The following is a 10,037-nucleotide window of genomic DNA, read 5'->3' as shown; positions in this document are numbered from 1 at the left end:
TTTTTTTTTACAATGTTTTCGTCATCCTGTTGTGGGTTGAGTCCCCACAAGGTTTTGGCTAAGATGTAGATGGGGAGAAAATCCTATGGAAATGGAGAAGGTCCTGCAAAAAGTTGTAACCAAGAGAATGAACAAACACAATGTTCAGGCTGAGTAACAGACATGAGAACTCCCACCCTATGGTTTCTCTGGATCAGTCATGTTGAAAATCTTTTGACTTAACCCTCTAATCTTTAGGTATGACCTACTGGAACATCTTCTATTAAGGTAGTTGATCTGGAAACCCAGCTGTGGTGTGCCTTGGCTTTTAGCCCATTGGGACCTATAGAATGAAGAATAAGCATGGGGACAGGAAAATACAAATGGGGCTTCTTCAGCCCTTAAAGATCTAAGTGGTGATTTCTTTTTTTTTTTTAATTTTTAGTTATCAACATTCACTTTTATAGGATTTTGAGTTCCAAATTTCCCCCCTTCCTTCCCCTTCCCAGTTCCCAATATGGCATGCAATCTGATATAGGCTATACATGTACGATCATATTAGACATATTTCCACATTAGTCATGTGAAAGAAGAATCAGAACAAAAGGGAAAAATCACAAGAGAGAAAAAACAAAAAAAAAAGAGAGAGAGAGCAGATAGTATGCTTTGATCTGCACTCAGACTCCATAGTTCTTTCTCTGGATGTGGATTTTCCATCATGAGTCTTTTGGAATCGTCTTAGATCCTTGTTTGTTGAGAAGAGTCAAGTCTATCACAGTTCATTCTCACACAGTGTTGCTGTTTCTACATACAATATTCTCCTGGTTCTGCTCTAAGTGGTGGTTTCTGGGTCACAGCTAAGTGATGTTTTTGTGGAAACTCCTAATAACCTGAAACCTGGTATCAGGAAGCATCTGGGCCCATCCTTTATTGGCCTTTTGTGGATACATTATCAGCAGTAAAACGAAACAGGAGGAAAGGATGAGCTCAAGCCAAACATCCAGTGCCCCATTGATGACAGTGACGGAGTTTGGCTCTTCAGTTTTTTTCCCTCCCTGCTACTCTCAGACCAAATCTCCCAGAATGCTAGGTGTCTAGCTTCTTTCTAGTAATGCTGATACTGAAATAAAATGGAAACAGTGAGGACTTGTTCAGTGAATCAGAGAGCTATGGCAATATCCCAAATACAGTAAATCCCAAAGAGAAGAAACAAGATGGTTGATCAGGTAGCTATCTTGGAATGTGCCCAGGACCTCACCTCTTGCTGTTTCCAAAGAATGATATAAAGGTCAACATTTATATGGCACTTCAAGGTTCATTTATGCTTTGCATACACTATCTCATTTGACCTCCACAGCAACATTGTGATATCAGTAGTGTGAGTAGTATTGTCCTTATTTTACAGAAAAGGAAAATGAGTCAGAGCAGTAAAATGATTTGCCCCAGGTCATATAGCTATTAAGGGGCTCAAATTGAGATTTAAACCCAGGACATATTACTCCAAGTCTCACTATTTCCACTATGTCCCAATTCTGCCACCACTTCCCTGAAAAGAGTTTACATGGTCTAAGAACTCTCACCATTGCAAGAACATTATTTTATTTTAGCCCTCAGATCCTCCTTTCCTATCTCACACTGTTATCAAAGCCTGAACCCCAGTGTAGCTGGCCAAATCTTTCCTCTTCCTGTTTCAGTTGATCAGTTCCTTATGAGCTAAGGTTGTATCTTATGATTTACAGGACCCATGGCACTGATAGGCACTCAATAAATAGTGGGTTAATATTTACATTTTCCTGGTGTTAAAGAAGTTTTTTTCCCCTTTTAGACATTTCAGAAATAGAGGTAAAATTAATCATGCTTGGCCCTCTAAAATTCTGTTTGAAAGGTATAGGCATCTTTCTCTGAGCAACAGCTTAATATTTATCAATCTGGTGCCATCAGTCCTATGCCATCTCATGTACTCTGGCTGGGTTTCTTATAAGGAGTTTGTCACCCTTTACATGCCCTTCCTGTTCAGTATCCTTTGAATACCAAGGACCCTTGACCAAATTTTCTACTGGAGCATGTTGAATGTCTTTCTCATTGGGTCATGTTTTTATTTTTTATTTTCTTAAATATTGAAGATAATTATCACTAATGTACAAGAAATATTTATTTTAAAAATCATGTTTGGTTTATTACAGGATTGCCAAATGTCTCTCTCTCCTCCTTTCTCTCTCCCTCTAGTTTAAACAGAGACAGTTTGACATATCTCATGAGAAGAATGTGTTCATAATAAATCCTAGAGACCTAACAGTAACAGACTTAGATTTTAAGTGTGAATATTAGTTTAGGTTTTAAGCAGCTTACCCTAGATGTGTACATGGAAGTCTTGACTATCCCAGAGGTCTTTTTAGAAGTGTTTCCAATAAAAGTCTCAGGCTCAGCAAAGTTCAAGAAGAATGTATCCTGATTTGGTGAGTCTGGTATATTGATTCTGGCTTCAAAAAGATCTACCAAGTAAATCTCTGGGGCCCTTTCTGAAGTGTTAGTAATATGTTCAGATTGTAGAGCACTGAGTGGGATAGACATGGAGATCTTTTCAAAATGCTCTCAGATTTCAAGAAAACGCACAGCCAGCAGACAGCAGGTTGTCAGGGTCAGAGCTCAGTAGGGCCAGAATTTCCACTTCTCTTCTCCCTACTTTCAGAGCCATCCTGCTCTGCCAGTGAAGAAATGTGGGTAAAGATAGGCTTTTGAAGGTGAGGGCCCACAAAGGATTCTGGGAGCAGATATCTGGGAGGCAGCAGGGCAGTGGGAGGAATTGAGCGGGGAAGGTATCTGTTGCATTGTTAGGAAGCTTGGCCCCTTCCCAGCATCCCCTTTAGCATCATACCTAGTGCCAAGGGATCACACTCATTAGCCTTTTACTTTGTTTCCTACCTCATCTGAAATGTCCATTGTCTTATGTCAGTTGGAAGACCAGCTAGCTTGTCTCTTAATGTCCCTCTGTGTTTCTATCTGGGAAGAGTCTGTCTTCCATCATACCTGCATGTGTTTGAAGTGCAGAGTCTGAGTGCGGTAGGACAGCATGAGGATTGCATCACATCTCCCAGTGTACATTATGGACAAGGGCTAGATCAACAAGTCATTTTCCTCTTGGATAATCAATTACTAGAAATCTAAGTAAGATAACCTCCTTGCCAGAGTTTTGGCTTTCCAGTCAGAGTCCTTAGTCTGAAAAGGTATGCTGTTGTCCCAGGATGAGGGAGGCACCTGACTTCACACCTTTCTCCTGCCAGGAGGCTGCCCTACTCTCTGCACCGGTGGTGCTTCCACTTTCTGAGTGCAAGATGTAGGTTCCGGTTCCTCTTGTTCCAGGCATAAGCCTTGTTAACCACCACTCTATTGCCCTGGACCTCCCCACTGATTATGTAGGCCCCTGTGTGAGTGCCCCGCATGAGGTTGTGCACACAGGTAGCATCCCATTCCAGCCACTGCTTCAGTCTGGGGTGGACCTCTGCTGGCAGCAGGGGCCCACGCCTCAGCACCTCCAGCCGGGGGTCCATATCATAGTCAAAGATGCTGGATGAGGTTCGGTTTTTCCGGGAGATATAGATCTTCACAGCTAGAACAGGTAAAACAAAAGAGCTGCAATATACCTTGATCTCCTGGGCCACCAGACATGTGGTGTTGGAGTCTCTTCCTCCTGAAGCTTTCAGGTCCTTGGGCTCTGCTACCACTTTCCCTGTTAACCACTTCTGTGTGCCCTTCTGCTCTTATCAAATTCCCTGGACTTCTCTCTGGGTCAGTTATCTTTCAAATGGAAATATCTTAGTGGTCAGACTGAAAACTGAGAAAGGACTGGAACAGCTGACCCCAAGGTCCCCTTCTCCTTCCTCTGCTAAGTTAAGCCATGAGATAGGTGGAAGGAAGCTGCAGTGTGTCCTCAGTGATGGCTTGTTTCTGAGAACTGGTGTGAGAAATAGTATCAAGGACCTATACAACTGGAAGAGGAGGGGAGTAGGTCATGTGACAAAGGGCCACACTAGCACCTGCCAGATATCAAAAGAACCAGAGGAACCCCAACCCCCAAGTGCAGTGGGGAAGAGATAAGGCATGGATGAGTGGCTATTGGCAGCAGCTTCGAAGCTGGCTGTGTGTCCTACCTGCCGGCCCTGCTACTTCTCTGGTCACAGCCATCAGGCCTACCTGTTACCATGAAACTGCTTAAAGTTACCTACCTTATTGCTCAGGACACAGGCAGGGCTGGCTATCGACACTGCAGAGGTATAAGAAATGTGTCTCTCTTGGAAATGCCTCCTGGAAATGGATCGTCTCACCATCTCTGGCTCGACTGTACTTTTCTCTGCCTTTCCTGATCCCCTTAGTGGTTGGAGCTCTCTCCTTGCCCCTCAAGTTATCATGAATATTCTTATCTGTTAATGGTCTGCATCCTTTAAGTAGGATGTAAACTTCTTGGGCCTACATTTTTTTTCCCTTTGTTTTTCTTTATGTATCCAGTTGGTCCCCTTCTCCTATTAGTGAGTTCCTCTTGGGTCTCTGTGTTGGGGATGGGCCCAGGATAGCTTCCCTTCACTCCTTTCCAGGCTCTGCTTCTCCACTATCCCTATTCAAAATCAGTCCTTTTCAGCTACCTTTTATGTGATGTCTTACCTTGTTTAGAATGTAAGCTTCCTGAGGGCCAGGACTCTTTCTTGTTGCTTGTATTTGTATCCCCAGGACACTGTGCCCAGCACATAAACACTTTATGTTGCTAGCCAGCCCAGTGTCTTTCACAGTACTTTGCATATAGTTTTTGTTGTTTGTCCTTGTTCCCAAAGAGGAACGTGACTTCGGGAAGGTGATGCCATGACTTGCAATTGAATTGGATTTAAGGGAGGGAGGGCTGTGCAGAGTCACCAGCCTCACTTTGCCTATAGTAGGAAATTTTTACTTTTTTTTTTTTTTTAACAATGCTTACTGGCTTGAATTTGCTTGAACCCCCCCCCCCCCCCCCCCCCGAGATCCTGCCTTGTCTGGGTGTGAGCTAAAAACCTTTCAGTCTGACTCACTTTGGGTAAGCTGTCAGGCTCTTTGGAAATCCCAAATCCTATGAGGAAACTTCACCTCTGTTATTTAACAGCAGAAGGGCCATTGTCTTGCCACATAGGACATGACTTTTTTTTCTTTCATTGGCCTTTGACTCAAAGCACTGACATTCTATTTTGTGACCCCTAGTTTGGCATTTTAACATCACCTTCAAATGAATTGCCCTGTATCCTCATATAGGTATTTGGCACAGTGCTAGGGACACAGAAGTCATAGGTTGACCTTTGTGTGCTGAACAGAATGAGGATCATGGGAGCTGAGGGTACTGGGGAATGCCACAACAGTAGTACTTACCAAAATCATTGGTACAGAAGGTATCCAGAACCTCCTTTGGGGAGCTTGCATCTTCCAACTCACAGTCCTGGCAGCTGGCTCGAGGAACTAATGGGGGAAGGGGAGAATGCCACTGACTATAAGCCATTGTTCTCAACAGTAAGGGAACTGTGTGCCAAACTGGTGAACTTGGGAGCCAGAGTTCTCTCTGTGCCCGGCAACTTAGCCATCCAACTCCTACACCCTCCAGGGCTGTGGAACGGGGGCTGCCAGAAGCCCACGCCCCAAGGTCTCACTGCCTTGTGCAGGGCTCAAGGGCCAGAGTAGTGGTGTTGGTTCCTTTTTTAGCTAAAGACTGAACCTTCTTCTGTTTGCTTCTTGTGATGCTAGGAGAATATCTCTGACTTAACTAGTTAGCTCTCCTTTCTCCTAGCTCTGGATTCCGAAATATGAGTGATCAAAGCATAGGAACCAGCAGTTCTCAAATGAAGAAATACAAGCAATCCAATCCAAGCCATCTAAAAAATGCTTCAGTTCACAAGAGAAATCAAAATTAAAACAATTTTGAGGTTTCACTTCACACCTATCAGAGTGTCAAATATTACAAAAGAGGGAGATGGCAGGGGCTGCTGGAGGAGCTGTGAAAGGATAGGGGCAGCATTAACCCACTAGTGATGGAGCTGTGAATGGTTCAGCTGTTCTGGTAAACAATTTGGAAGGACACTCAAAAAGTCACTGACCTGCTTGTACCCCTTTGGCCCAGCAGTAAAGCTGTTTGTTAGGTAGGTACCCCAAGGATGTTAAGGAGAGAGGGAAAAGACCCCTATTTAGGAATGTTTATTACAGAACTTTTTGTTGTAGGAAGAACTAGAAACAAAAGCGATGGCTATAAATTGGCGAATGGCTTAACAAATTGTGGTATATGAATATAATGGAATTTTGTTATGTCCTAAGAAATGATGAGTATGATGTATTCAAAGAAATATGGTAACATTGGCATGAACTGGTACAGGGAAGTGAGCAGAGGCAGAAGAACTATTGACATAGTGGCCATAGTAATAAAAGGGCAAACAGAAGCAGTAGCTGATGAGCACTTTGAACAGCTACTGCTGAGAAATAACCTCCATCTCTGGGAAGAGAGGCATTGGAGGAGAGGAACGGCATTGGGCTAGCCTTCTCAAGACGTGGCCAAGTTACTGACTAGTTACAAGGGAGGGTAGAGGCAGGGGAGTAGTGATTGCCAGGGAAAAAGAGCATCGCAACATTTTTTAATTTGCAAAAGAAAAAAATGCAAAAGGGGCATCACCTCTAGGATAATTTTGTTACTGTCTTATTAAATTCTCTCTCTGTACCGCCCCCCCCCCACACACATATACACACACACATTTTAAAGTGGAGTTTTGGGGTTTTTTTGTTTTTTGTTTTTTTAAGAGCCCTGGATCTAAACCCAGGGATGCTGAGTCAGGTTCCTGGCTCATCTGTTTATCTGTGTGACCTTAGACAAGTCACTTAACTTGTTTGGACTGAAGTTTCTTTTTCAAAGGAAATAGGATGGACTAGATAAGCTCTGGAGTCCCTTCTTGCTCTAAATCCTATGATGATATAAGTTATAAAACTAGCCTATGGGCTTCACCCCCACCCCCACATTTGAGCACTGAGGGAAGAACATTCTTCCTTTGTTATCATGACTGGCTCTGTGTGTATGTAGTAGTAGTAGTGGTGGTGGTAGTAGCAGTTATTCCAGAAGAGGCTGACTTACTTCTCCTGCTCACGCTCATCTCGTCAGTGATTGCAGAGATACACAGACTGTGATCTGCAGGGAAGTGATCACAATGGAGAATCTGGGGCCAGGGGTATCCGTAACAAGCCATGATGGGGGCACAACTGTCCCGAACACTCTCACAGAGACTTCGGCAGGGGTAGATGATCCTAAAGGAGGGAGACCATGGACATTCCTTAAGGAAGGGCAATGTACAAACAGGAGACTCGATAAGTTCTTTATCTTCAGTAGGAGGCGTGCCATGGGCTGAGGAATTTTTTTGGCTATAACCACTCATGAAACGAAGAGCTAAGGCAAGGAGGGCTTTCAGTCTGTATCAGCGATGAAATCATAGATTTTTGTGGTAGTGAAATAGTAGCTCACATTTCTATCCTGCTTTCAGGTTCTCAGAGCACTTTCCTCACAACAGACCTATGCACAAGAATCATTCTTTCCATTTTACAGAAGAATAAACAGGCTCGGAGAGGTTGTCACTTCTCAAAGGTCCCACAGCTAGTAGGTGGTAGAGCCAGGATCTGATGCCACATCTTGGACTTGAGGTCCAGCACTCTTTCTAATACCCCCATGCTATCTTGGTGCAAGTTTACTAAGGGTAAAAGAAATATCTTAAATGGCAACATCTTTCACAGCATAGCTCAGCATGGTGCCCTGTGCATAGTTGGTGAAAGGAAGTAAGGAAGGAATATTCATTAAGCACATACTACGTGTAAGGCACTGTGCTAAGCTCTTTACAAATATTATGTCATCTAATCCTCACAGCATTCCTGGGTGGTAGGTGCTACTATTATCTCCATTTTACAGGTAAGGAAACCTAGGCAGTCCGAGGCTAAGTGACTTGGCCAAGGTTTGGCTAGACGTTGTTGAAGGTCACATTTGAACTCAGGTCTTTCTGACTCCACATCCAGCTCTCTATCCATCATGCCATCTTGGTGCTCCAGAAACGTTTATCAGATAGGGCCTCCCCAAACCTTGGTAGAAAAGTAAACACTCATCCCATAAATACTGATGTTTCAATCACCCACCCACCTAGCTGGGTGTGGCTGCTACCTTTTCCCAGGTTTCAAATGGCCTTCCAAACTGGTTGGTGTGGTGTTACCCCGGAAACACGGGAAGCATAAAATACTGAAACAAGTTCTTCTTTGGATGGAGGAGCTCAGGAATGCCTGAAGCAAGGAGAGTGTTTCCCTGTACCTTCAGGTCTTCTAGGAAAGTGCCTTGGGAGCTCTGCTCTTCAGCCTTTCGCTTGGTATTTCCAGTCCCAAATGCTATCTCCAGGAAGCCGTGAAGGCTTGCTTTACTGTTACCCCCTCCCCCACACCAGGCCTTACACAGCACTGGGAAGTGGATCTCTTATCCTTTTCTCACTTACCAAGTATCATTGTATATTAAACTATCCACTAGACTTTAAGCTCTATGTGGGTGGGGACATTATCTTAGCTAAACTTTGAAAATTCTCCAGTGCCTAGCACAGCATACAGCTTGAGTTTTAATATTTGTCTAACTAAATGAAATTAATTACAATGAATACCTGATTATCAATTGGGAAAACACTTCTCCGAGAAATTGCTTTTTTCCTCCCTTTAGTGCCAAGTGGCCTGGGGGTTAACCTGCTTTGTCATTAGCCCTCAAGATGCTCTTTGGTGCTTCTATTCAGAACCCATTGGTGTTCTCTATCCCTAAATCACAGCTATGGGAAAAGGAGGAAAATGGGGGCCTCTTGTTGGCACCATCCTCATTGTGATCCTCATCACTATTCAAGAACATCAAGTAAGATGTTCTTGTTGGCACCAAAATATTATGTCTATATGTCACTTTCTGGAAATAAGGGTAATTTAAGAAGTGTCTTGGAGTAAGGGTCCATTTATTTCCTGAAAGGGAAGTGCCACATAAGTAGTCTGAGTGGGCTATTTACAGCAGAAGAGCAAAAGGGAGATCAGACCTTGGCCTCCTATCCAATTCTTCTGACTACTCAGAGCCGTAACTAACAAGTTATCCGAAGTGGTGCTGTGCCTTTTACAGCAACAGAAGACCTTAAGAAGGAACAGCAAGGCTGAAAGAGACCTGCTTCAAGACAGGGAAAACATGAATAGCAAAATGGGAACCTGACTGTTGAATCAGTTGGATGCTTTCTCATTTCTGAGTGGAATGTAATCACCTAGTGGAAGTGGGAAGGAGGAGGCGCTTTTCTCATAGTTGGAGCTGGTCTGTTGCCTACAGTGATTGCCACCTCATCTAAAGTAGGGCACTCCACAGTGGTGGCTTCTTTGCTGGCAGCACATGATCTGAAATACCCATCTGTGTTTTTATAGTAGCCTCAATAAGGCTCATCAAACACACAAACTCAGCAGCTGATGGAGAAGTGCAGCCCCAGCTGACCCACCTCAAGAGAGAGCCAGAGAACATGGGTGAGATAGTGCTGCATGTCATTAGCTACCCTGTGGGGAGATTTTCCCTGGAAATAGAGTTTAAAGTCTTACCTGTCCAGGCAAATCGGTGCAAAGAGTGAGCAGAGAAAGATTCGGGCATCTGGGTGACATTCCCTGGCCAGCAGCGGCAGCCAGCTGGAGGACTGCTGGATCACTTCAGCCATGGTTTCATGTTCCAGCAGGTTGGGGATTCTCATTTCAGAATAGCCAATATCATAGCATAAGGCCATGCTTCTTGGAATGGACGTGCACCGAGAGGAGCTCCTAGGAAAATCTGCCCCCGCCCTTACACAGCAACAGTCCCACAGACCTACCAAGGCAAGCAGCAGCCTCTCTGCGGACCCTCTGGCCAGCATCCTGCCCCTTTAACTTAGCCTTCAGGTGGGCAGATGCTCCACAGGAGCAGTGGCTTCTTTTTGGAGGAAAGCTTTTTTATATGTGATCCTCTCCATAGGCTCAGTGGCCAGCCCCTTCATTATGAGCCCACT

General features: G+C 44.2%; 1 protein-coding gene and 1 pseudogene across 1 annotated transcript; both read right to left on the bottom strand.

Moving 5' to 3' along the window:
• Positions 1-3,081, bottom strand: part of LOC114024066 — an 8,729-nt pseudogene extending 5,648 nt beyond the window's left edge.
• Positions 3,082-3,269: 188 nt separating this feature from the next.
• Positions 3,270-9,905, bottom strand: LOC114024045 (secreted frizzled-related protein 5-like). Its single transcript, XM_027836874.1, has 4 exons — positions 9,601-9,905; positions 7,103-7,272; positions 5,365-5,451; positions 3,270-3,586 (listed from the first exon to the last, which is right to left on the bottom strand). Exons 1-4 carry the CDS (start codon positions 9,903-9,905, stop codon positions 3,270-3,272), a joined length of 879 nt encoding a protein of 292 aa, XP_027692675.1.
• Between the last annotated feature and the right edge of the window lie 132 nt (positions 9,906-10,037).

This window comes from Vombatus ursinus, unplaced genomic scaffold (assembly GCF_900497805.2).
Source record: "Vombatus ursinus unplaced genomic scaffold, bare-nosed wombat genome assembly UNPS02014820.1, whole genome shotgun sequence".
Taxonomy (NCBI): Eukaryota; Metazoa; Chordata; class Mammalia; order Diprotodontia; family Vombatidae; genus Vombatus; species Vombatus ursinus.
This window is presented reverse-complemented; position numbering and strand designations above follow the sequence as displayed.

Coding starts and splice junctions, on each gene's coding strand:
- LOC114024045 (XM_027836874.1), bottom strand. CDS start 9,905: ATGCTGGCCAGAGGGTCCGCAGAGAGGCTGCTGCTTGCCTTGGTAGGT. Junction 7,273..9,600: donor GCACCGATTTGCCTGGACAG/GTAAGACTTTAA, acceptor TCCCTCCTTTAG/GATCATCTACCCCTGCCGAA. Junction 5,452..7,102: donor GATGAGCGTGAGCAGGAGAA/GTAAGTCAGCCT, acceptor TTCCCCCATTAG/TTCCTCGAGCCAGCTGCCAG.